The sequence below is a fragment of the Microcaecilia unicolor genome, chromosome 8 (assembly GCF_901765095.1).
Source record: "Microcaecilia unicolor chromosome 8, aMicUni1.1, whole genome shotgun sequence".
NCBI lineage: Eukaryota > Metazoa > Chordata > Amphibia > Gymnophiona > Siphonopidae > Microcaecilia > Microcaecilia unicolor.
The window spans coordinates 191,909,863-191,937,444 of NC_044038.1; the positions used below are offsets into that span (position 1 = coordinate 191,909,863).

A 27,582-nucleotide genomic window follows, 5' to 3' on the forward strand; every position below is an offset into this window, starting at 1 on the left:
TTTCTTTTTTCCATTATCGGCCAAAGCCGGCCCTGACGAGCATTTGGCCGACTTTTCTTGGTCCCTTTTTGTTCACGACTAAGCCTCAAAAAGGTGCCCCAACTGACCAGATGACCACCAGAGGGAATGGGGGATGACCTCCCCTTACTCCCACCCCCCAAAAAAATATAAAAAACAGTTTTTTGCCAGCCTCAAATGTCATACCCAGCTCCATGAGAGCAGTATGCTTGTCCCTGGAGCAGTTTTAGTGGGTGCAGTGCACTTCAGGCAGGCGGACCCAGGCCCATCCCCCCCACCTGTTACACTTGTGGTGGTAAATGGGAGCCCTCCAACTCCCCAAAACCCACTGTACCCACATGTAGGTGCCCCCCTTCATCCCTAAGGGCTATGGTAGTGGTGTACAATTGTGGGGAGTGGGTTTTGGGGGGATTTGGGGGGCTCAGCACACAAGGTAAGGGAGCTATGTACCTGGGATCAATTTGTGGTCCACTGCAGTGCCCCCTAGTGTGCCCGGTTGGTGTCCTGGCATGCGAGGGGGACCAGTGCACTACAAATGCTGACTCCTCCCACGACCAAATGCCTTGGATTTGGCCGGGTTTGAGATGGCCGCCATTAGTTTCCATTATCAGCAAAAAACAATGGCAGCCATCTCTAACGCCGGCAATCTCTAAGGGCAGGCCAAATGTTGAGATTTGGCCAGCCCCGACCGTATTATCGAAACCAAAGATGGGTATGCCGCTTGACGGGGCCAGCGTTACAGATGGCCACCCTTATAGATGGCTGGCCCCGTTCGATTATGGCCCTCTTAGTAACATAGTAGATGACAGCAGAAAAAGACCTGCACGGTCCATCCAGTCTGCCCAACAAGATAAACTCATATGTGCTACTTTTTGTGTATACTTTACCTTGATTTGTATCTGTCATTTTCAGGGCACAGACCGTAGAAGTCTGCCCAGCACTAGCCCCGCCTCCCAACCACCAGCTCCGCCTCCCACCACCGGCTCCGCCACCCAATCTCGGCTAAACTTCTGAGGATCCCTTCCTTCTGAACAGGATTCCTTTATGTTTATCCCACGCATGTTTGAATTCCGTTACCGTTTTCATCTCCACTACCTCCCACAGGAGGGCATTCCAAGTATCCACCACTCTCTCCGTGAAAAAATACTTCCTGACATTTTTCTTGAGTCTGCCCCCTTTCAGTCTCCTTTCATGTCCTCTTGTCATCTCCGGAAAAGGTTCCTTTGCAGATTAATACCTTTCAAATATTTGAACGTCTGTATCATATCACCCCTGTTTCTCCTTTCCTCTAGGGTATACATGTTCAGGTCAGCAAGTCTCTTCTCATACGTCGTAACGCAAATCCCATACCGTTCTCATAGCTTTTCTTTGCACCGCTTCAATTCTTTTTACATCCTTAGCAAGATATGGCCTCCAAAACTGAATTTCCTATGTATACTTAATTCAAAGCTAATATCAAATCCAATCATATTATGATCACTGTTATCAAGCAGCCCCAGCACCATTACCTCCCGCTCCACTAAAGACTAGGTCTAGAATTTTTCCTTCTCGCGTTGGCTCCTGTACCAGCTGCTCCATAAAGCTGTCCTTGATTTCATCAAGGAATTTTACCTCCCTAGCGGGCCCTGATGTTACATTTACCCAGTCAGTATCGGGGTAATTGAAATCACCCATTATTATTGTGTTGCCCAGTTTGTTTGCGTCCCTAATTTCCTTTAACATTTCTGCATCCATCTGTTCATCCTGGCCAGGTGGATGGTAGTACACTCCTATCACTGTCCTGTTCCCCTTTTCACATGGAATTTCAATCCGTAGGGATTTCAAGAAGTGTTTTGTTTCCTGCAGAATTTTCAATCTATTTGATTCAAGGCTCTCGTTAATATACAATGCTACCCCTCCACCCTACCACTACGATATAATTTGTACCCCAGTATGACAGTGTCCCACTGGTTATCCTCCTTCCACCAGGTCTCAGAGATTCCTATTCTATCTCATTTTTAATTTAGTTCAATATATTCTAACTCTCCCATCTTATTTCTTAGGCTCCTGGCATTCGCATATAGACATTTCAAACTATGTTTGTTGTTCCTATTTACATCATGCTCAGTACTTGACAGTATTAATTTGCAATCTTTTGTCTGTTTTTTATTTTTATTTAAGGACACCTGATCTACTATGGTCTCTTTTGCAACCTCACTATCAGGATACCCTATCTTTCCTGTTTTGGTGATGTCTTTGAAAGATAACTTATCCTGAACCATGCGCTTTTGAGCGACTGTCGGCCTTCTCCCTGTTTCTCGTTTAAAAGCTGCTCTATCTCCTTTTTAAATGCCGATGCCAGCAGCCTGGTCCCACCCTGGTTATGGTGGAGCCCATCCTTTCGGAATAGGCTCTCCCTTCCCCAGAATGTTGCCCAGTTCCTAACATTTCTAAAATCCTCCTCCTTGCACCATCGTCTCATCCACGCATTGAGGCTCCGGAGCTCTGCCTGTCTATTGGGCCCTGCGCATGGAATGTGTAGCATTTCAGAAAATGCTACTCTAGAGGTTCTGGATTTGAGCTTTTTATCTAAGAGTCTAAATTTGGCTTCCAGAGCCTCTCTCCCACATTTTCCTATGTCATTGGTACCCACATGTACCAAGACAGCCGACTCCTCCGCAGCACTATCTAAAATCCTATCTGGGTGACACGTGAGGTCTGCCACCTTCGCACCAGGCAGGCAAGTCACCAGGCGATCCTCACGTCCACCAGCCACCCAGCTATCTATATGCCTAATGATCGAATCACCAACTACAACAGCTGCCCTAACCCTTCCCTTCCGGGCAGCACTTGGAGACATATCCTCGGTGCGAGAGGATAGTACATCTTCTGGTGGGCAGGTCCTGGCTACAGGAGTACTTCCTACTTCACCAGGGTGATGCTCTCCTTCTAGGAGACCTCCCAAGGTAGCACAGGGGCTACCAGACTGGAGGTGGGACTTCTCTACAACATCTCTGTAGGTCTCCTCTATGTACCTCTCTATCTCCCTCAGCTCCACAAAGTCTGCTACTCTAGCCTCAAGAGAACGGACACGTTCTCTGAGAGTTAGGAGCTCTTTGCATCGGGCACACACATATGACATCTCACCAACTGGGAGATAATCATACATGTGACACTCAGGCCCAGATGCATCAACCAAACGTAAAAAAATCTAAAACGTAAAAGTCCTTAACGAATTTGAAAAAACGAAGAATGCACCAAAAAAACAAGTCGCACATGTTCGGTGCGGTATTGAAAAGTACAATGTATTAAACATTCGTTAAAGTGGGCCCATCGATAATCAGCCCCTAAAGCATGCGCAGAGCAGCCAAGCGTTTTGCTGGCTGCTCTGCGCATGCCACAAACGTCAAAACAACAACAACAACAACAAAAAAGACAAACACGTGACTCCCCGCTTCCCCCTGCATTAAATAGAAAACTAAAAACATAAATCAAAAAAGGATCAGGAGGGGGCAAAGGCGCTCGTCAGGAGCGTCCTGTATGGACGGCCTTGCCCCTCCCCCTGCTGCTCCCTGCTTCCCCCTGCACGAAAACTCCAAATTTTAGCAGCCCCAGCCCCCTCCCTTCCTGTTCCTTTCTCTCTACTCTCCCACAGCTCCGCCTCCCGCCATCCTCCATTGCAGGAACAAATAAAGTTGACGGGGGCGTGTCGGAGGTGTGGAAAGGTGGAACTGGGGCGTGGTTATCGGCCGAGGAGAGATGAGCGTCTTTAGCTAATAATTGAAAAAAAAAAGGCGTTTTAACCGCGATTTTGGGTCACTATTTTTGGACCCTTTTTTTCACAAACAAGTCCCAAAAAAGTGCCCCAACTGACCAGATGACCACTGGAGGGAATCACCTGCCCTGAGTCCCCCAGTGGTCACTAACCCCCTCCCACCAAAAAAAAAACCCACTTTACAAACTTTTTTTGCCAGCCTGTATGCCAGCCTCAAATTCCGTACCCACCTCCATGACAGCAGAATGTGTTCTATCCTCTGATAGCCTTTTCCTGGTTCTGATGTGGGTCTCAGGTGAGTGTGACACCTTTTCTGTTAAGGGCACTGCAGAGTCACATCAGCAGTGCATTGTGGTGAGTGTAGGGTATTGGGCTCCGTGATTCCACTAGCTTGTGTTAAATGCTCACGATGTTGGTAATTGGTAGGCTATACTCCCGTGGTGCTTTTCCCTCTGCTTACTGGGTCAGAGTGTGCCCTGTTTTGTTTCCGGTAGTCCATGAGGTAGTGGTCATTTTTGTAAGCCAGTTTTAGATCCTGTTCATGTGTTAGCCACGTTATAGCACTTAGTTCTTACCTTGAATGTTGCTGAAAGAGGGCATTGTACACCATTCTGCCAGCTCGGACCTACTACTACTACTACTACTTAACATTTCTAAAGCGCTACTAGGGTTACGCAGCGCTGTACAATTTAACATAGAGGGACAGTCCTTGCTCAAGGAGCTTACAATCTAAAAGACAAGTGAACAGTCAGTCCGAAAGGGGCAGTCAAATTGGGGCAGTCAGGATTACTGAACGGTAAGAGTTAGGTGCCGAACGCAGCATTGAAGAGGTGGGCTTTAAGCAAAGACTTGAAGATGGGTAGGGAGGGGGCTTGGCGTAAGGGCTCAGGAAGGTTGTTCCAAGCATAGGGTGAGGCGAGGCAGAATGAGTGGAGCCTGGAGTTGGCGGTGGTGGAGAAGGGTACTGAGAGGAGGGATTTGTCCTGTGAACGGAGGTTTCGGGTGGGAACGTAAGGGGAGATGAGGGTAGAAAGGTAGTGAGGGGCGGCAGACTGAGTGCATTTGTAGGTAAGAAGGAGAAGCTTGAATTGAATGCGGTATCTGATTGGAAGCCAGTGAAGTGACCTGAGGAGACGGGTGATATGAGTATATCAGTTCTGGCGGAATATAAGACGTGCAGCAGAGTTCTGAACAGATTGAAGGGGGGGATAGATGGCTAAGTGGGAGGCCGGTGAGGAGTAAGTTGCAGTAGTCAAGGTGAGAGGTAATGAGAGCGTGGACGAGAGTTCGGGTGGTGTATTCAGAGAGGAAAGGGAGAATTTTGCTGATGTTAAAGAGGAAGAAGCGACAGGTCTTGGCTATCTGCTGGATATGCGCAGAGAAGGAGAGGGAGGAGTCAAAGATGACTCCGAGGTTGCGGGCAGATGAGACGGGGAGGATGAGGGTGTTATCAACTGAGATAGTGTAACCCGGCCCCTCTCCTGAGTCAATTCACAAACCTCAATAAGGTTCTAAAATCCCTTCCTTTTATAGTCAGAGCCGAGTACCATAATACCTGACTCAGGAGAAAGGGAAGGATACAAAAAAACTCAATAAAAATTTAATATATGAATTTTTATTTAAGACAAGGAGTGTGGTAGCCGTGTTAGTCCACTCTTAAGGTTATCAATAGAAATCAAACAAAATAAAACATGGAAAAGAAAATAAGATGATACCTTTTTTATTGAACATAACAATACATTTCTTGATTAGCTTTCGAAGGTCGCCCTTCTTCCTCAGATCAGAAGTAAACAAATGTCTATTTCCGATCTGAGGAAGAAGGGCGACCTTCGAAAGCTAATCAAGAAATGTATTAAGTTATGTCCAATAAAAAAGGTATCATCTTATTTTCTTTTCCATGTTTTATTTTGTTTGATTTCTATTGATATATTTAAGACAATAAATAATCCTTCCAATTAGTCCCCTATGCATACCCCAAACATCCTTTTCTAGAATATTAAATTATAAAACATTACAGTGAAATGCAAACTTTCTTCACAGACCGCAGGTAAGTATTCTTTTATTTATTTATTTGGGTCACCCACTTAGCTCAGTCCTTGGCTTCCAGTTGAAATTCTCTTTCTTGCGTGGGCCCAGTGTCTCTGCAGCTGTACAGATGCGTCACCTCTTCACTCCTCTCCTCTCTCCAAACAGAGAGTATGATAAGAAGATGTGCTGACCTCAGATGGAACCAGGAATCCGCACCTACTATCCTAATCTTTAAAAATCAATAAAAGAAACCCTAAACCCTATCTAGTACAGAATATTATATAACCTTTTTCTTAGAACGTTTAAGTCACTTCCCTAACTAGCTTTCCCATTAAAATAAACATATAATTATTTAACCCTATTCTAAACCCTCCCACAAAGAATATTCCTCAGCATTTTAAAGTGTCTCAGTAGAATAATATATTCACCGCCAAACCTACTGAGACTACTACACACTTCAGAAAACTTTAAGTTCTTATTTCAGAACTTCACAGCTGTTCTATATCCACCAAAAACTTTTAAACAATATAATTACTTTTTCTATCTTTAAAGTAATTTAATTTAAGATATGCAGGTTTTTTTCCCTCATATATCTCTCACAAAGCCCTTTTTAAAATCACGGTAATAAAAGTGCACTAGTGCTGTCACCTTAGACACGTGCACCTAGTGGGACAGATTATTAAATGACCAAACCCTCTCAGATTATCAAACCTGTGCTGTTTGTCTGAATTATTAACTTATTTTGAAGTTAATGCTTTCACTTAAACACTCAGCTTCAGTCACCACTCAAAAGCCACAAAACCACGCGGGGCTTTTAAAACTTAATCATTAATTAATTCAAAACACACTCTCATCACATAAACAGCTCTCAAAATCCATTTAATCAGCTTCTAAACGTTTTTTTGTACCCCAGCTGACCAGAGACCGTCACTACAGGTCTTGTCAGCTTTACAACTTACCTCCCAACTGCCTAACAGTAACATTTGGAACTCTGTCTATGTCATACACAGCACAAGCCTCTGCACTGCTCACTGTCTCTACACCAGATCCAGGAGCCAGGTAATCTTTTAAACTTTAACCCATAGGGTTACAATAGAAAGTGGAGGAAGAGGAGAAGTGGGTTTTGGTGGAAAGACGATGAGCTCGGTCTTGGATATGTTCAGTTTCAGGTGGCAGTTGGACATCCAGGCAGCAATGGTCGGATGATCATGCTGATACCTTTGCCTGGGTCTCCGCGGTGATGTCTGTGTTGGGAGAGATACAGCTTGGTGTCATCAGCAGAGAGATGATACTGAAACCATGAGATGAGATCAGGGAGCCCAGGGAAGAGGTGTAGATTGAGAAGAGAAGGGGTCCAAGGACAGATCCCTGGGGAACACCAACAGGTAGCGGGATGGGGGTGGAGGAAGATCCATGAGAGTGAACTCTAAAGGTGCGTGGAGAGATAGAAGGAGAACCAGGAGAGGACAGAGCCCTGGAACCCAAATGAGGACAGTCTGGCAAGAAGTAAGTCATGATTGATTGTTTCAAAAGCGGCGGATAGATCGAGAGGATGAGATGGATTAATGGCCTACTGCGAGACTCTTTGCCAGTGGGGCACAACCTCTGATCTGCAGTTAACTGTGAGTAAACGTGCTTATTCAAATAAAGGGACGTTTTCAGCGAGATTAGTCTTCAGGTGTCAACTGGTGTGCCAAGGTTATACAGCAGCAACAAGCCCTGTCCCTGGAGCACTTTTAGTGGGTACTGCAGTGCACTCACCAGGCAGACCCAGGCCCATCATCCCCCCCCCCACCTGTAAACGACTTGTGGTGGTAAATAGGAGGCCTCTGAAACCCACTGTACCCACATGTAGTTGCCCCCTTCACCCCTAAGAGCTATGGCAGTGTTGTACATTTGTCCCTCCAATGACCAAATGGCTTGGATTAGGATGTTTCTAAGCTGGACGTTTTTATTTTCCATTATCGCAAAAAAAAAAAAACCCACCCAGCTCAGAAAGGACCAAATTCATGGCATTCGGTCAGTCCAAACCGTATTTTCGAAACAAAAGATGGACGCCCATTTTTTTCGAAAATACGGTCTGTCCCGTTTCTTCACGTACCTGTTTTTGGACATAGACGGCCATGGAGATGGGCGTTCGTGTTCGATTAGGCCTCTCCACGGCAACTAGTAATAATGCTTGCTTTCTCTCTCTCTTTTTTTATTCCCCCCTTAATACTAAACTAGGTCCTGCTTGCTTTTCCTCTCTCTCTCTTTTTATTTACCCTTAAACTAAACTAGATCCTGCAGTGCCAGCTAGAGTCCTGTTAATGCTGTGGTACAAAGTTTTTAAAACTAAGGGGAAAGACTATGGAGATTAGTTGATAAAATTTGCTTTTTTATATTTTATTTTGCCTATCACTAACCTACAGTTCTCCTTAAACCCCCAATACGTTCCCAAAGCACAAAGCAAAATAGTGTTCACTTACCAGAGAAATGTCCTCTTCTCTCAGAACTTCTCAGAAAGAAAGTTCAGTGGGACCTTTCCTCTTTATTAGTTTTGAATCTGACACCAAGGGATTTTCTTACAGTAGATAAGTGATTATCCTTGGATTTTGACAGCATCTATAGACCCCTGAACTGAATTTTAGCTGAAATACAGACCATGTCAGGGTTTGATAATAATTAAAAGCTGAGATGGCTGTAATTTGAAGGCTCCTTGTGCTTCTTTGCTAGTTGCACACCAAGAATTGCAACCAGCTTCAGCTTCATCTCCGCTTCAAAATGACCAAATCATCTCTGTTCTGTTTGTCCGAGACCAGTAACCATTTCAACAACCACATGCAACTCCACTGTTCTTATAGGCTTTTTTACTGACAGCAATATTAAGGTCTGATGATCCACTGTTTGTGTGACGAGGTTTGCAATAGCATAATCCTGTGCCTGGATTTGCTGCTTCATTTGGTTTACTGAGGAATCATCATTTACATCTCTCTTCCACTTGTACTTTTTAATTTTAACTACAGACATCAGATGTAACTGAGTAAAAGTAGTAAAAATTGGCAAAATTATTACTTCAGTAAAAAGTATCAAATGTATTTCTTTACAAGTAAAAGTAACAAAATGTTTATTTAAGTACAGTAACTAGTTACTTTTACTTAGTTATTATACAACACTGCTTAGCAAAAGGCTTCAGCAGTGAAAGATGAGTTAGCTAAAGTCTGTATTTTAATGTTCAGGTTTGAAAGTGCCATGTAGCATGTACACTGCACATAGTATTTTTATGCAGGGCCATTTCGCTCCTTCATAACCCCCTCTAAGGGGTTGAGGTCCTCTCCTGATCTCCATGGAAGAGTGGGAACCTCAGTGCTGCCATGGTGGGATTTTCTCCAAGTACAGTGTTACAAGTGCTTTGAGAGTTAAAATACCTTATTCTGGGAGGTGGCTGGCTTCCAACTTGAAGGTCACAGGTTCAAGGCTGGTTTGTGGGGCATATTTTACTTCAGTCTCATATGTTGCTTGCCTTGAGAAGCAGTTCATTGCATGGCTGGGACAGCAAACACTATGCTACAGTGCTAAAGGCTAGCTGTGTTGGTTTTATTTATTTATTTATTTATTTATTGCATTTGTATCCCACATTTTCCCACCTTTTTGCGGGTTCAGTGTGGAAATACAATTTGTTACAATTCAGGTTATGGATTACATTGTGAAGAGTTAAACGAGTCAAAATCAAATTCGTTAGGAGTAAATCAATTGAAAGAACATTGAGACATTGGAAGGAGACAACAGGAAATTAAGGGGCGTTATATGAAGCAAATGGTATATATTTTTCTGTGAGTAAATGTTTGGGTGTAGTAAGATTAGGGTTAAGAATTCATAAGTAGATGTATTGATGTATAACTGAACAGTGAGTGTGAGCTTTATGTGTTGTGGTTTCTTCCATAGATTTTATCAAAAAGATGTGTCTTTAGTGATTTACGGAAGTTGGTTTGTTCGTAGATCGTTTTCAGATTCCGCGGTAGTTCATTCCAGTACTGCGTGCTCATGTAGGTAAAGGTTGATGCGTGCAGCGTTTTGTATTTCAGGCCCTTGCAGTTAGGGAAGTGGAGGTTGAGGAAGGTTCGGGATGATCTCTTAGCGTTTCTGGGTGGTAAGTCGATTAACTCAGACATGTAGGCTGGGGCTTCGCCGTGAATAATTTTGTGGACTAATGTGCATACTTTGAACGTGATTCGTTCCTTGAGTGGAAGCCAGTGTAACTTCTCTCGTAAGGATTTTGCACTTTCATATTTTGGTATTCCAAAGATGAGTCTGGCTGCTGTATTCTGGGCTGTTTGCAGTTTCCTCAAGATTTGCTCTTTGCATCCGGCGTACAGTGAGTTGCAGTAATCCAGGTGGCTGAGTACGAGGGATTGTACTAGGCTGCGGAAGACGGATCTTGGGAAGAATGGTCTTATTCTTTTCAGTTTCCACATGCAGTAGAACATCTTTTTGGTTGTGTTATTTGCATGGGTTTCGAGTGTTAGGTGTCGGTCGATAGTAACTCCAAGGATTTTTAACGTTTCTGAGATTGGAAGGCTTAGGTTAGGTGTATTTATTGCAGTGAATTCGTTCGTGTTGTATTGGGAGGTAAGTATCAGGCATTGGGTTTTTTCTGCATTTAGTTTCAAACGAAATGCATCTGCCCAGGTGTTCATGATGCGTAGACTTTGGTTGATTTCATTGAATATTTCTTTGATGTCTTGTTTGAAAGGGATGTATATTGTTACATCATCGGCATAGATATATGGGTTGAGGTTATGGTTTGATAGGAGTTTTGCCAAAGGGGTCATCATTAGGTTGAAGATGGTTGGTGAGAGAGGTGATCCTTGTGGTACCCCACATTCAGGTGTCCATGCGGCAGACGTGGCTGAATTTGATGTGACTTGGTATGAACGTTGGGTTAGGAACCCCTTGAACCAGTTTAGGACATTTCCTCCTATGCCAAAGTATTCAAGTATGTGTAATAGGATTCCGTGGTCTACCATGTCGAAGGCACTAGACATGTCAAATTGTAGGAGGAGTATATTGTTGCCGGTTGCAATCATTTGTTTGAATTTAGTCTTGAGGGTAATTAATACTGTTTCCGTGCTGTGGTTCGATCGAAATCCTGATTGGGCATCATGTAGTATTGAGTATTTGTTTAGATAGTTTGTGAGTTGTTTAGATACAATTCCTTCGGTTATTTTGGTTATTAGTGGTATGGATGCTACTGGTCTGTAGTTGGTTATTTCCCTCGCGCTTTTCTTTGTGTCTTTGGGTATGGGGGTGAGTAAAATCTTTCCTTTTTCTTTTGGGAAAAGTCCGTTTTGTAGCATGAAGTTTACGTGGTTTGTTAGGTCTATTATGAATTGTTGAGGAGCAGATTTCATGAGGCTATTTGGGTATATGTCTAGTTTGCAGTGGGATTTGGCATATCTTCTAAGTGTTTCAGAGATGAGGTTTTCTGATAGTAGTTCAAATTCGGTCCAGGTTCTGTCTGCTGGATATGTTCCGTCTTCTGGGTCTAGACAATCTAGGAGTGTGGCGTATTCAGTAGGGCTGGTAGGTGTTTGGAGTCTTAATTTTATTATTTTCTCCTTGAAGTATTTTCCACAGCAGCTCAACTCTTTGGTATTGCACACTGATATTGGCTAAAACTATTGCATTCCAGCTCCAGCCACCACTATATCTAAGTGGCACCACATAGGTGTTTTCTAATCCATTTTTGCACCTTTTAATTGTATTGCAGCTAGTGATATTACAGAACTTCAATGTAGAGGAATAGTCTAACGGTTAAAGCAGCCAGCTGAGAGTGAGCACAGAGATCCAGAGGTTGCTGGTTCAAGTTCCAACAGTGCACAATGGTACAAACCAGCCTGATACACCATCTTTTAAATCCTCTCTATCTCGTCTTAGGTTTCATGAGGCCAAGTGCTACAGACTAGGCAAATCTTATTTTCTGCATTTGCACTTCCAACAAGATAGCCTTCTTTCGTGCTTCAAACTCCAAGTCTATCAATGCCTTTTGTGCCTCCAAATAATGGGGTCTCAGGTCACTCTTCGGGTTTCATCATAGCAGGACGCCTCTCCAGGTTCCATGAGGAGTGGACCAGAATTACTTCAGTCCAGTGCATCTTGGAAATAATAAGCAGGGTTACAAAGTTGGATTTCTCCCATTTCATTGCAATTTTTTTCTTGGATCTCTATGTAAAAGCTCCACCAAATATCAGCTTCTTCATTTAGGCACAGTAGAGCCTACCCCCCAGATGCGATTGGGGAACAGAAGTTATTCCATTTACTTTGTAGTTCCAAAGAAGGGGGATTCCTTCCACCTGGGTTTGGACTTCAAAAGAGTCAAAGAGTGTTAAAGATTCAGCATTTCACAATGGGAACATTACAGTCTATAATAGTTTCAGTCCAGCAGGGAGACTCAAGGAAGCATACTTTCATATTCCCATTTGATCTCCCCACAGAAGATTACTGTGATTTGCAATCCTTGGAGAACATTATCAATTTATGGCCATGACATTCAGCCTTTCCACATCACCAAGGACATTTTTCCATGGTTGTGATAGTAGTGGCAGCCTTCTTTCGCAAGGATAGAATTTAGGTTCATCTATACCTTGATGACTGGCTGATTTGCGACTCTTCCTATCAAGAGAGTCTGCAAGTTTCATCCAAGGTAGCTGCTCTTCTTCGGAGTAAGTTGTTTCCAACACAAATCTTCAAGTATTTGAGAATGATATTCAGCACAAACTCATGGAAACCATTGCTTCCTGTTTGCACATCTGCAAAAGATTCACACCCAAATCAGGATCTACTTTCCCTTCCGTGTCCCAGGGTTTGGAACTATGTTCAAGTTCTGGCACAACAGCCTCCACCTTTGACAGTTCTCCATGAGCCTGATTCTACATCAGACAACTTCAGCGTTCCCTTCTCAGCTGTTCGTTTCATCTCTCTCAACGTCAACTGGTGGATTCAGTGCAGCCTTCCTCTTGACAATTCAGAATTAGTTTGTAGTCATGGCAGATGCCAGCTTATTGGGCTGTGGAGCTCTTTTCATGTTTGTCAGTCCAAGCTGATGGGTCCTCCATCAAATCTTCTTGGTACATCAATCATCTAGAGCTCAGAGCCATTCGAAAAGCCTTGCTTTTTCTTTTGCTCATCATCTTTGAGAAAATCCAGTGAGATCTCTCAGACAACACAACAGCGGTTTCCTGTATCATCAGGCACAGAAGCAGAGATTATTCCCTTTGTGGAAGCCCATTCTGTAGAGTGAAATTTGTAGGGTTGCTACATAGTCCACATTTCACACATTTTCTAAGCATTATCTTTTAGATGTGGCAGCTAGGGCAGAAGCTTTCTTTGGAGCTTCTGTCCTTGCAAAATTGTTATCGTGTTCCTCCCAACTTGAGGACTGCTTTATACATCCCACAAGTCTGGACTATCCGGTGGAGATACTAAGGAAGGAAAATTAGTTCTTCCTTGATAATTTGCTTTCCTTTATTCTGAAAGGATTAGTCCAGATCCCACCCTCTCTTTCTTTCTGTTTTGTTGGGTTATTTGTTGATTTTCTTGTTTCTTAGGCACACGGTTAACATTGTTTGTTCTTCAAGTTTATAAAAATGTGTTAAAGAGGCAGGAGTTCTACTTCTTTCCATTAACTTCTTACTGCATGGATATCCAGATACTGAATGGAACATAGTGCACAGCAGCCCTATGTGGCAAAGTTCTAATTTCTTTTCTATCCCCACCTGCTGGTAGATGGGCACAACCTACAAGTATGGACTAATCCTTTGGGACGAAAGGAAAGAAAATTATCAGTTAAGAACAACATTTTTCTATTAACGTAAACCACACTGGGTCTCCATTTTGGGGAATGAGGTGTTAATGAGGTGTTCAGAGAGACTGCCATGGTAACAAAAAGGGTTTCAGTTGGATTTCTTGTTTGTCTCCCCCTGCAGATATTCAAGGACTATGGCTTCCATCCAAGCCTGCAGCAGTGGGTAATAGGACAGAGGCTGCCCAAGGACAGAGAGACATTGCATTATCATGGCATCCGATGTGATAATGATACTGCCTATCTGTACATAAAATCTGCCAAGCAAACCCCACTGAACCAGCACAGCTTGGAGAAAGAAAGGATAGAGCGCCTCTTAGAGGGTGAGTATTAGCATTTCAGTATGACATGAATGTGGGAAAGGTTGAGGCCTGTAACTGCATGGTGGCTCTAGTATTTCTGCTGGGATAGGTGTTGGCATGGATGGAGCTTGTGATTTTCTGTTGTAAAGGCATTTGAATTTGGCTCATGCCTTTTCTCAGTAGTTCAAAGTGAGTTACATTCAAGTACAATAGATATTTCCATGTCCCTGAAGAGTTTATAATCTAAATGAAGGGTTAAGTGCTTCTACCATGCATTCTGAAAGAGATGGAGGCTGAGGGACAATGATGGCAGAGATTTGAGGTCAGAACAGCGAGTAGCACAGGAAGAGATGAGTTTCTGTTATTTACAGGGTTTGCACTGGTACAGAGTACTGGCACCTATTTTCCTGCCTTCCAAAAATCTCCTATCCACCCCATTACATTTCTTACTCAAAATCCCACAGCATTGTTTTTTGTCCCCCATTGGTGCACCAGCCAGCCTCAAACCTATAACCCTCAGATTCAGAGGTAGCATGCTTCCAGGTAGAGCTATTTTAGGTCACATGGCTATATACACTAGAGAATGAAACAGAGACAAAGTTTGTCCATCCCTGTGGGTTCTTTCTCCATCCCCGCCCTGTCCCCACAGGTTCTGTCTCCATCCTCGCCCCCTCCTTCCCCATGGGCTCTGTCCTCATCTGCAGAAACCTCAAACAATTATGATTTATATTTAAATCTTTTTATTAAAGTATAAAAAGGAACAACATGCTGTACAACTATTGTGTATAAATTACAAATAGAAAACAATAATAACAGTGAGCAGCTATAATAACCCTCTTCACCACCACCCTCTACCCTTCCAACCCCAACAGTAGCTGATTTCTACTACCTCAAGGATGCTAATCTACCCTGTTAAAATGTCCAGGGGTACAAATAGCATCCCGTTCTGTATGCCCTAGAGGGGAGAAATATGCCCTATGAAGCACTGTCAAGCTCTCCTGTCTTCCACAATCCTTCCTTCAATAGAAGATGTCTTCTTAGAAGATGTGCTGGTAGCAGAATGTACAGCATCCCCCATGCAAATTTTGCTAGTTGTGGCCAGCATGTTTGGCTTGTTTTAATCCAAAACATCAAAATGTCATTGTCTGCATCACTCAAACATAAATAACAGTCCAGTTCATTACAGGCTTCAAAGTAGAAAATGACATAGGGACAAAGATTGTCCCCACCCTGTCCCCCGCAAGCTCTGTCCCCATGTCATTCTCTAGTATACACTGTACTGGCTGATAAAAAGCGCTGCTTACCCCCTCCCCTCCCCTCCCTCCCCCGGTTGAATTCTGAATGAGTATCGGCATCTTTTTTTTCTAGAAAAAAAAAAGCAATGGTTATTTATATCTTGCTGCCCCAAAAACAGGGCTTGAAGTGGCTAACAATATAATAAATGCATAGTCATAAAATTATTCATAGGGCTATTTACTAATGATTAGCACACACAAACCACTTATTGTGCATTATTTGCCACAGGGCCCACCACATAAGAGAAATGAGGGAAATATGAATATGATTACCATAAATTATAGACATGTTCCAGTTCTGAGTAAAGGTCCTCAAATGCTAATACAGAGGAGCATCTAGCAGGCTTTTCAGAGGGCCCTCTTATTATAGGAAGGTGAGGGGGGGTGATGTTAATCTAACATTACCACCTGAGCAGGATAATTCAAATGAGTGCAGAATGTGCCCAGAGAAATGAAGACTAAAATTAAAAGAGAATTCCTAGCATGGGAGTAAGAGAAAGGAGCAAAATGTTTGTGGGTTTGTGAGTTGTATAAACTGCATTAATCCCCTGGCAAATGAGCCATATAAATAGAACTGAATAAAATGCTTTACATACAGCTGCAGTTAACAAAAAAGAGCAAATATGAGCTGGGTAATAAAACTTCTTGTCTGCTTGCTCTTAAAGTAAAAATTGGTGCAGGCTTAGGTTATTAAAATGAGAGGAAGAAAGTAATAATCTTTGACAAGATGTAGCTCAGAGCATTATGCTGTTTTAAAAGAGAAGTGCAGGTGGTGCCAACAGGTCAGAGGAGTCGGAGAATTACTTGCTGAATACTAGGCTGCTGATTATTACAGAAGAAATAGCACATAAAACTGGAGAAGGAAGTTTAAGAAATAGAAGGAATGGGGGCAAAGCGAACCATCAAGACTAGATAAAGCTCAGCTCAGTCAAAGGTTCAGAGATCTCCTACTTGAACTAGAGAGTGACATACATGCTCATTTTCAAAAGAGAAAAACGTCAAAAAAGTGCATTTGGACGTTTTTCTCACAAAAACGTCCAAATCACTGTTTTCAAACCTCTTTTTAGATATTTTCTCTGAAGTCCATCAGCAGTGCGTCTAAATCTCAAGGGGGTGTGCCAGGGGCATGTTCAAGGTGGGACGGGCATTCCTAAGACTTAGACCTTTTTCAGCCATAATGGAACAAAACAAAAACGCCCAGGAATAAAACTTAGATGTTTTGAGCTAGACCTGTTTTATAATGAATAGCTGCAGTGGAAATTGAACCCACTACCCATGGATCAAAGTCTGCTGCACTAACCACTAGGCTACTCCTCCAGGCCACACAAAAAGGTGCCCTTACTCCCCCAGTGGTCACTAACCTCCTCCCACCCCCACAAAATGTGATTAAAATATTACTTGCCAGCCTCTGATGTTATACTCAGGTCCATTAGAATAGCATACAGGTCCCTGGAGTAGTCTAGTAGTGGTGCAGTATACTGTAGCCAGGTGGACCCAGGCTTCTACCTCCCCCTACCTGTTACATTTGTGGAGGAAACTGTGAGTCCTCCAAAACCCCACTGTACTCCCTTCACCTGTATTGGTGCTCCCTTCACCTGTAAGGGCTATGGTAGTGGTGTACAGTTGGGGGTAGTGGGTTTTGGGGGGCTCAGCAGACAAGGTAAGGGAGCAATGGTGAGATGTGTACCTGGGAGCATTTTATAAAGTCCACTGCAGTGCCCCCAAGGATGCCCTATTGCTTTCCTGGGATGTCACTTTTCCACTATTCTACCTGATGCCATGCTTTCTATTTTTTTTTTTTTTTTATAACATCTGAGCCTTGTGTCTGTTGTTTATCAATAGATTTGGGCTTTGAATTCAGATCCATAGATAAAAAGGAGGTCTCATTACATATATCTAAATACCAGAGTGCTATTTTTCCATACTTCATAGCAAGAGTGTACATTCCCTAATTACCTGTCCCAATTCACTGAAGCTTTTACCTCATCCCTGTATGGATTCTCTGATGCCATGTGAGGCTTTCTTTCCAACCAAAGCTTTTACCACACTCAGAATATGTAAATGGTTTTACTCCTGTGTGTATTCTCTGGTGCATTGTGAGGTTTACCTTCTGACCAAAGCTTTTACCACACTCTATACATGCAAATGGTTTCTTCCCCGTGTGGACTCTCTGATGCACTTTGAGATTTACATTACAACCAACGCTTATACCACACTTAGAACATGTGAATGGTTTCACTCTATATGGATTTTCTTGTGTATTTTGTATGTTCTGCATTTCTCTCTTCAAGATGTTACCTAGTAATCACCAACTCAGTTCTATCACCACTGTGGAAAGCAGTTTGTGGAGTCCCTCAAGGCTCACCCTATCCCCACACTTTCAATATAATGATGATTCCGTTAGCCAAGACCTTAAGTAAGTTAGGACTTAACCCATTTATTTATGCGGACGATGTCACAATTTATATTCCCTTCAGATCTGATTTGACAGAGATCTCTAAAGAAATCAGTCAGGGTCTAAACATGATGTACTCTTGGTCAACTTCTTTCAAACTAAAACTGAACGCTGAAAAAACGCACTGCCTTATTCTATCATCTCAACACAACAAGTACAGACCTTCAACATTAATCACCCCCACCCTTAACATTCCCATCACAGAGAGTTTACAAATATTAGGAGTCATCCTTGACCGCAACCTTTCACTTGATAACCAAATAAACTCAACTACAAAGAAGATGTTCTTTTCGCTATGGAAGCTAAAACGGATAAAGCCTTTTTTTCCAAGGGAGGTTTTTCGCAGCCTAGTACAGTCAATCGTCTTATGTCACATGGATTATTATAACGGAGTTTACGCAGGATGTAAACAGCAACTTTTAAAGAAACTGCAGACAGCCCAAAATACAGCAGCAAGATTAATCTATGGAAAAAACAAATTTGAAAGTGCAAAACCCCTCCGTGAGAAACTACATTGGCTTCCTGTCAAAGATCGAATCACCTTTAAAATTTGTTCCCTTGTACACAAAATTCTCTATGGAGAAGTCCCTGACTACATGATTAACCTAATCAACCTACCACCGAGGAATGCATTGAGACTATCCCGTTCATATCTAAATCTTCATTACCCAAACTGCAACGGGCTTAAGTATAAATCCACATATGCTTCATCCTTCTCCTTTATAAGCTCACATTTATGGAATTCTTTACCAGAAACTATAAAAATCATCCACAACCATCTGAGTTTCAGGAAATCTCTTGACTATATTATTCAGAAAAGCCTACTCCAAGGACTCAACATGTCTCCACTGCCTGATACACTTCAATCTACTGACAACTTTGTACATACCATCCCTCCCCCTTCTCCCCTGGTTCCCTTGTTCTTTTCATTCCTTCCCCTTCCTCCTTATTATTTCAATTGTATTAGATTAATTTACTGCATTGGCGTTCACCTCTGCGATTTGATGTAAGCCACATTAAGCCTGATACAGTTGGGAAAATGTGGGGTATAAATGAGATAATAAATAAATAAATAAATGTGGACGTTTTTTGTTTGAAAATGGGCCAAAAAATAAAAAGTCCAAATCACAAAACATTTTTTCCAAACAGCATTTTCAAAAGGAAAAGATAGACTTTTTTTTTTTGTAGAAAATGACCTTTCCTGTTCTGATTTTGGATGTTTTACAAAAAACATCCAAATTCAGACTTAGACATCATATCCAAAAATGCCCCTCGTGCACTCGACTTGCCCAAGGTCACAAGGAGCAGCAGTGGGAATTGAACCCATGTTGCCAAGATCAAATCCCACTGTACTAACCATTAAGCCACTCTTTGTCTATTTTGGACATTTTGCATTTGGATGTTTTTTTGTTTGAAAATGGACCAAAAAAATAAAACGGCCAAATCACAAAACATTTTTCTAAACAGTATTTTCAAAAGGGAAAGATAGATGGTTTTTTTTTGTTGAAAATGACCTTTTTTTCTGTTCTGAATTTGGACGTTTTTTGTAAAATGTCCAAATTCAGACTTAGACGTCATATCGAAAATGCCCCTCCTCGTAACATAGAAGATGATGGCAGATAAAGACCTGTATGGTCCATCCAGTCTGCCCAACAAGATAAACTCGTATGTGCTATTTTATATGTATACTTGACTTTGATTTGTCCTTGCCATTTTTAGGGCACAGACCGTAGAAGTCTTGCCCGACCTAGCTTTGTTTCCCAGCTACCGTGTTGCCACCCAATCTCTGCTAAGCTTCTGTGGATCCATTCCTTCTGAACAGGATTCCTTTGTGTTTATCCCACGCATTTTTGAATTCCGTTACCATTTTCATCTCTACCACCTCTCGCGGGAGAGCATTCCAAGTATCCACCACTCTCTCAAGAGTGCAGTACTTAACTCAGTTATGAGGAATTACAATAATACCCCTGTAAAGCTCATTATTGAGGTCTCCCCTAGAATACTGTGTTCAGATTTGGAAGCAGTATCTCAGGAACAAAGATGGGCTAGAACTGTTTCAGAGAAAGGCAACAAATAGGATGCAGGGTCTGCACTAGAAGACATACAAGGTGAGACTTTGGGAATTAAATATGTTCAATGACTCTAGCTTCTTCAAATTATTACTGTAATTCAATGTATACTGCCTTCACCACAAGCACAGTTTAATGACTCCAGCCTACTGAAAATATGACAGTAATTCACTGCATACCTGCATCTTCATGACTACTGTTCAATGATGCCAACTTATTGAAATTATTACTGCAATTCAATTGTATATTGGCTTCACTATGAGCACTTTTCAATGACTCCTCCAGCGTATTGAAAATACTACTGTAATTCACTGTATACTGGCTTCACCATGAGTGCTTTTCCACAATTCCAGCTTATTGAAAATATTACTGTAATTCATTGTATACTGGCTTCACCAGCAGCACTGTTCAACAACTCCAGCTTATTGAAAAGACTACTATAATTCATTGTATAATGGCTTCACCAGGAGCGCTGTTCAGTTTATTGAAAATGCTACTGTAATTCATTGTATACTATTGGGCTCATTTTCGAAAGAGGACGTCCATCTTTTGACATAAATCGGAAGATGGACGTCCTTCTCCCAGGGATGTCCAAATCGGTATAATCGAAACCCGATTTAGGATGTCTCCAACTGCACTCCATCGCAAGGATGGCCAAAGTTCAGGGGGGCGTGTCAGGCGTAGCGAAGGCGGGACTTAGGCGTGCCTAACACTTGGATGTCCTTGACCCAAAATCGAAAAAAACAAGGACTCCCTGATGACACTTGGAAGTTTTCACCCGGACGTGTTTTTATTACGACTAAGGGCACAAAAACAGTGCCCGAAATTACCAGATGCCACCAGAGAGAATCGGGGAGACCTCCCGTTACTCCCCCATGGTCACTAATCCCCTCCCACCCTCACAAAAACATCTTTAAAAATATTCGTGCCAGCCTCTATGCCAGCCTCAGACGTCCATAACCCAGGTCCATGACAGTGCATGCAGGTCCCAGGAGCAGTTTAGTGGGTATTGCAGTGCACTTCAGACAGGCAGACTCAGGGCCCATACCCCCCCCCCCCCGTCCTGTTTCATTTGTGGAGGAAACAGCAAGCACTCCAAAACCCACTTTACCCACATCTATGTGCCCCCCTTCATCATAAGGGCTATGGTAGTGGTGTACAGTTGTGGGTAGTGGGTTTTGGGGGGGGGAATTGTGGGGAGGGGCTCAGCACACAAGGTAAGGGAGCTATGTACCTGGGAGCAAATTTTTGAAGTCCACTGCAGTGCCCCCTAGGGTGCCCGGTTGTTGTCCTGGCATGTCAGAGGGACTAGTGCACTATAGATGCTGGCTCCTCCCACGCCCAAATGGCTTGCATTAGGACGTTTTTGACATAGACGTCCCTGATGGTATTTTCGAAACAAAAGATGGACGTCCATCTTGTTTCGAAAATACGGGTTTCCCCGCCCTTGGATTTCGCCGTTTTGCAAGGACGTCCAAATCGCAACTTGGATGTCCCTTTCGAAAATGCCCCTCCTTCTGTACCATGAGCACTGTTCAGTGACTCAAGGTTATTGTAAATATTACTGTAATTCATTGTATACTAGCTTCAGCATGAGGGCTGTTTAATGATTCTACCTAATTAAAAAAAACTACTCCGATTCATTTTATACTCAGAAAACAAGTAAGTAGTTGGTCTTCAAAATCCAGACCAGCAGAAAGGTGAGCAGACCGAAGAATACACCAAGTAGTCAAAAGTACTCCAAATCACTGTTTATTAGCAACAGTACTGGAGGTGTTCAATTCTGAAGCGCTGCGTACGACTGGTAGCGCTATAGAAATGATTTATAGTAGTAGTAGTAGTAGTAGGTATTAGCACAGTGCCTGACTTGGGCCAAGTTTCACCCTTCTTGTGCTGCCTCAGGGGTCAACAGTACCAGACTGGTATAAGAAAAAGGCTTGCGCCAAATCTGATAGAAATGTCTCTCTCCCTCTATACCAAGCACTGTTGCTGCATCAACCAGCCTTACTGCACAGACAACCCTTTAAGTCTAGTTCTGGTCACATTACTGGAAAAGTACAGAGAAAATAAAGTTGCATACCTGTAATAATAGTTTTCCATGGACAGATTATCTTCCAGCCACAGTAGTGGTGATGTGACAGCACATTCCAGCTCAGAAATCTCCTGCAGAGATCTCTGAGCATGTGTGGGGGGGCTCCCACTATCCATTGAGAATCCTGTCAGTTCTTTTCAAAGCTTGCTTTAGCATAGGGTGGGAGGGAGATTGTGTGACTGGAAGATCATCTGTCCACAGAGAACCATCAGTACAGGTAATTAATCTTAATTTTGTCCATGGACAAAGATCTTGCCGCCACACAAGTGGTGACTCCCAAGCTAAGGGTTGCAGAAACATATATATCTCAATGAAAATTATAGTCTCAAAGATTGCAACCCATAGATAATGGTGGAGGTGGATAGTTGAAGCTTTAAATAAAAGAATTACAGTAGTGCTTCGTGAAGGTATGAACAGAAGACCAGGTTGCTGCCCTGCAAATATCCTTTAAAGAAGTTTTGTCTTGGGGGCAATTTCTCCAATGGGAGAGTTTTGTGCATATCATGACAGGAATGAACCTCACTCCTAAGCCAGGGATGTGGAGTATGATCTCAGACTCTCAAATTTACTACCAATGCTTACTGTAGTACTTGTAGTGTGCCAAAGACAGCTTCTTTCTGGAGTTCATAATATGTAATATATATAGGCAACTTAATCCAGGTGCACTGTGGAAGTTCTTGTTTCTTTGTGGTTGAGTAAGAAAAATTAATACAGTCTGCTATCCAATTAGAAAGAGTTCTTTTAGATTTCAGTCAGTATCTCTTGCTCGGATAGATAGATACAAAGAATTGTGATAATCTGTCATTCAAATGTGTCCTATCCATAACAAAATAAAGCTCTTTTGTAATCCAGAGTATGTAATAATTACACTTGAGAATTGTTGTGAAAAGGTAGATAAAAAGTCGGTAAACGTACATAGTAACATAGTAGATGACGGCAGAAAAAGACCCTGCACGGTCCATCCAGTCTGCCCCAACAAGATAACTTATATTTGCTGCTTTTTGTGTATACCCTACTTTGATTTGTACCTGTGCTCTTCAGGGCACAGACCGTATAAGTCTGCCCAGCACTGTCCCCGCCTCCCAACCACCAGCCCCTCCTCCCAACCACCGGCTCTGGCACAGACCGTACAAGTCTGTCCAGCACTATCCCTGCCTCCCAACCACCAGTCCCGCTTCCCACCAACCGTCTCTGGCACAGACCGGATAAGTCTGCCCACACTATCCCCGCCTCCCAACCACCAGCCCCGCCTCCCGATCTTGACTAAGCTCCTGAGGATCCATTCCTTCGGCACAGGATTCCTTTATGCTTATCCCACGCAAGAATGTAGGCAGATGAAAACCATATGGCCTATCTAGTTTGCTCATCCATGCCATCTGCCCTTTCTATCACTCCCTTAGAGATCCTATGTACTTTGTCCCAAGCTCTCTTGACCACTGAGAGGGTGTTCCATGAATTCACCACCCTTTTCATTAAGAAGTGTTTTCTCAGGTTACTTCGGAGTCTGTCCCCTTTTACCTTCATCCTATGCCCCCTCATTCCAGAGCTTCCTTTCTATTAAAAGAGACTCGCCTCCTGTGCATTTATGCCACATAGGTATTTCAAGGTCTCTATCATGTCTCCCCTCTCTCGCCTTTCTTCCAAAATATATACAGTGAGATCTTAAGTCTGTCTCCATATGCTTTATGACAGTGACCACTGACCATTTTAGTACCCGCCTGAAAGCTAGAAGGATGCTTGGGAGCATAAGGAGAGGAATGGCCAGTAGGAAAAAGGAAGTGATGATGCCCCTGTATAAGACTTTGATAAGACCTCATTAGAATATTGTGTAGAATTCTGAAGACCACCTCCTTTTTCCTACTGGCCATTCCTCTCGCCTATGCTCCCATCAGCATTCCATGTTCACTGCCTTTCCGGTGCTGTATGATTGAAGTTGTACATCTGCAGGGATAGGGCTCCACCGTGAGTAGCTTCCCATTCACATCCTGACACTGCGTTTAAGCCAGACCAATGGATTGTGATCTATATGGACAGTAAAGTCTCGCTCCATACAGGTATGGGTTGCAGTTTCTTAAGGGCTGCACACTAATGGCCAAACATTCTTTTCTCAATAGTGGCATATGCTACCTCTCTGTCAAGACGCTTGCGACTCAGGTACACAATGGAGTGCTCCTCTCCGCTGCTAGTCACTTGACTGAGTACAGCCCCAATACCATATGTCTAGAATCAGTCTGTACCACATATCTTTGTTGGTAATGCAGTGCAACTAGTACCCGGAGCAGTAGCCAATGCAGTCTTTAATTTTGGAAGACCGCTTCACAGCATCTGGGAAACCAGGTAATGATTTGGGGCAGTCTCTTTTTTGTCATGTCAGTCAGGGGCTTGGCTATGGTGCTATAGGGAGGCACAAACTTCTTTTAGTACCCTGCTGTCCCCAAGGAAGGCAAATACTTGCATTTTGGTTTGGGGAGTGGGCCAGATTATTGTATAGCATAATTGTGCCCCCACTCTGTGCCCTATATATTGCACTTCTGCCATCCTCACCTGATATTTGCTTGGGCTTGATGGTCAGGCGGGCCTCCCTGATTCAGTCTAAGACCCCCCACTTAAATGAATCAGGTAGTTATCCAAGTATAAACGGTCACACAGCAATGTAATCAAGATAAGCCCTAGCATGTTCCTGGAGTCCATCTAACAGACAATTGACCAAGCACGGGAAACATACCAATTCACAAGAATCACAGGAAATATTTGTTTTTCTTTCATACGAGAGGAGTTCCATCCACTTTATAATTTTGGTCACTCTTCTTTGAACCTTTTCTAATTCTGCTATATCTTTTTTGAGATACAGCGACCAGAGCGGAACACAGTACTCAAGGTGCAGACACACCATGGAGCGATACAAAGGCATTATAGTGTTTTCGGTTTCTTTCATCATCTCTTTCCTAATAATTCCTAGCATCCTGTTTGCTTTTTTGGCCACCGCCACACACTGAGCAGAAGATTTCAGCGTATTATCCACAACGACACTCAGATCTTTTTCTTGAGCACTGACCCCCTAAGCGGACCCTAGCAGGTAACTATGATTCGGATTATTCTTTTCAATATGCATCACCTTGCATTGTCCACATTAATTTCATCTGCCATTTGGAAGCCCAGTCTTCCAATTTTCTAAGGTCTTCCTGCAATATTTCACAGTCCACATGTGTTTTAACAACCTTGAATAGTTTGTATCATCTGCAAATTTGATCACCTCACTCATTGTTCCAATTTCCATATCATTTATAAATATGTTAAATAGTACCGGTCCCAGTACAGATCCCTGCGGCACTCCACTGTTCACTCTCCTTCACTGAGAGAAAATTACCATTAAACACCCTACCCTCTGTTTTCTGTCCACAACCAATTCCTTAATCACACACCAGAACTTGCCTCCTATCCCATGACTCTTCAATTTTCTCAGGAGTCTCTCTAAGGAAATTTATCAAAAGCTTCTGAAAATCTAGGATACACTACATCAACCACTCACCTTTATCCATATGTTTTATTCACCGCCTTCAAAGAAATGAAGCAAATTGGTGAGGCAAGACTTCCCTTGGCTGAACGCATCATACCCATTAAACCATGATTTGTCTACATGTTCTGTAAACTTTATTCTTTATAATAGTTTGCCACTATTTTGCCCGGCACTGACGTGAGGCTTACATGTCTATAATTTTCCAGATCACCCCTAGAATCCTTTTTAAAACTTGGCCCACCCTCCAATCTTTCAGGTACTTAGGACAATTTTAGCAAAAGGTTACATATTACTAAAAGCAGATCAGCAATTTTGCTTTGAGTACTTACTACTTTTTAATTTGTCAATTTGGCTCAATAAATCTTCCAGGTTCACCGAGATTTCTTTCAATTTCTCTGCATCATCACCCTTGAAAACCAATTCCGGTACAGGCAGATCTCTTACATCTTCTTCCGTAAAGACAGAAGCAAAGAATTCATTTAGTTTCTCCCCTATGTCCTTGACCTTCCTGAATGCCCCTTTTGCTCCTTCGTGATCTAACAGTCCCACGGATTCTCTTGCAGGCTTTCCACTTTTGATGTACTTGAAAAAGTTGTTACTGTGAGTTTTAGCCTTCCGCAAGTTTCTCTTCATATTCTCTTTTAGCCTTCTTTATTAATGCTTTGCATCTGACTTACCAGTGCTTATGTTGCTTCTTATTTTCTTCATTTGGGTACTTTTTCCATTCTTTGAAGGACAATCTTTTGTCTGTAATGGCCTCTTTTACTTCACTTTTTAACCACACTGGCTGATGTTTTCTCTTCTTTCCACCCTTGCAAAGACATGGAATGTATCTGACTGGGCTACCAAGATGGTATTTTGAATAACGCCCATGCCTGATTTAGTGGTCCTGACCTTTGCAGCCAATCCCTTTTAGTTTCTTTTAAACATTTTCCTCATGTTATTATAGTCACCCTTTTGGAAAAATTAATGCAGGCTAATGCAGGCGGCAGTAGAATTTTCCTTTGCGGGTTCTCCCAGATAGTAGCTCAAACTATGATAATGTTATGATCACTGTTTCCCAGGGGGACCCAACACCACCACCTTTCGCACTATGCCCTGTATGCCACCAAGGACCAGATCCACATGGCTCCCCTCTCGTGTTGGTTCCTGGACCAGCTGCTCCAAGAAGCGTCATTTATCACATCTAGAAGTTTATCTCCCTGGCACTCCCGGATGTAACCATTTATCCAGTCACTGTCGGGGTAATTGAAATCACCCACTATTATAGCATTGCCCAATTTGCCAGCTTTCCTGATCTCTGTAACATTTTCTTTACCTATCTGTTCATATCTGTCCCGGTGGATGGTAGTACAGCCCGACAAGAATACTCCTTCCCTTCACACATGGAATTTCTATCCTTACTGATTCCACGCTGCTATCTGTGTCCTGTGAAATGTTTATTTTGGACTCAATTCCCTCTATAACATATAGCACAACCTGCCTCCATTTGATCCTCTGGTGTTAACAAGGTATAACTTATATTGCAATGATACATTGTCCCATTGATTGTCCTCTTTCCACCAGTCTCTGAGATGCCTATTATTTCTACCTCATCATTTAGTGCTATATATTTTAACTCTCCATCTTTTTTTTTTAGGCTTCTAGCATTTGTATATAGGCACTTCAAATTGTGTTTTTTTCCTTTGATCTACAATCTGCTTAGAAGTTGAAAGGGATAATGTGCATCCTTTATCCTGCTCTCTCATTAAACACACCTTACTTTCAGCATTGTTGAAACCTCTCTACTGGGATTCCCTCAATGTCCTGTTTCAATAGTATCCTTCAAGGATACTCCACACTGAACCATGCGTTTCTGGGCAACTGTCGGCTTTACCCCCACATACTAGTTTAAAAGCTGCTCTATCTCCTTTTTAAAAGTTAGTGCCAGCAGCCTGGTTCCATCATGGGGGAGGTGGAGTCCATCCTTTTGGAACAGTCCTCCCCCTTTCCCAGAATGTCACCCAGTTCCTAACAATTTCTGTTCCAGAAACAGAACCAGAGCGTCACGTACTTATTTGAACCTCCACTATCCAAGCTGCATTGGACTCGGATACAAATCAACCTATGCATCCAATTTTTCTTACTTAAGTACACAAATGTGGAATGCACTACCAAAGAGTATGAAAGTGATTCACGACCATCAAAACTTCAGGCTATCATTAAAGACCTA

At 42.7% G+C, this 27,582-nt stretch overlaps 1 protein-coding gene and 1 long non-coding RNA gene across 2 annotated transcripts in view; one reads left to right on the plus strand and one right to left on the minus strand.

Annotated features, from left to right (window-relative positions):
• RBCK1 (RANBP2-type and C3HC4-type zinc finger containing 1) overlaps positions 1-27,582 on the plus strand; it is a 164,343-nt gene that overhangs the window by 59,191 nt on the left and 77,570 nt on the right. Inside the window, 1 exon segment of the mRNA XM_030212878.1 lies at positions 13,765-13,963. Within this exon segment, the coding sequence (XP_030068738.1) occupies positions 13,765-13,963 (199 nt within the window).
• LOC115476484 lies at positions 729-22,433 on the minus strand. The gene is made up of 3 exons (XR_003943184.1): positions 22,423-22,433; positions 20,873-20,878; positions 729-804 (listed from the first exon to the last, which is right to left on the minus strand). It is a non-coding gene; the product is annotated as an uncharacterized LOC115476484 (long non-coding RNA).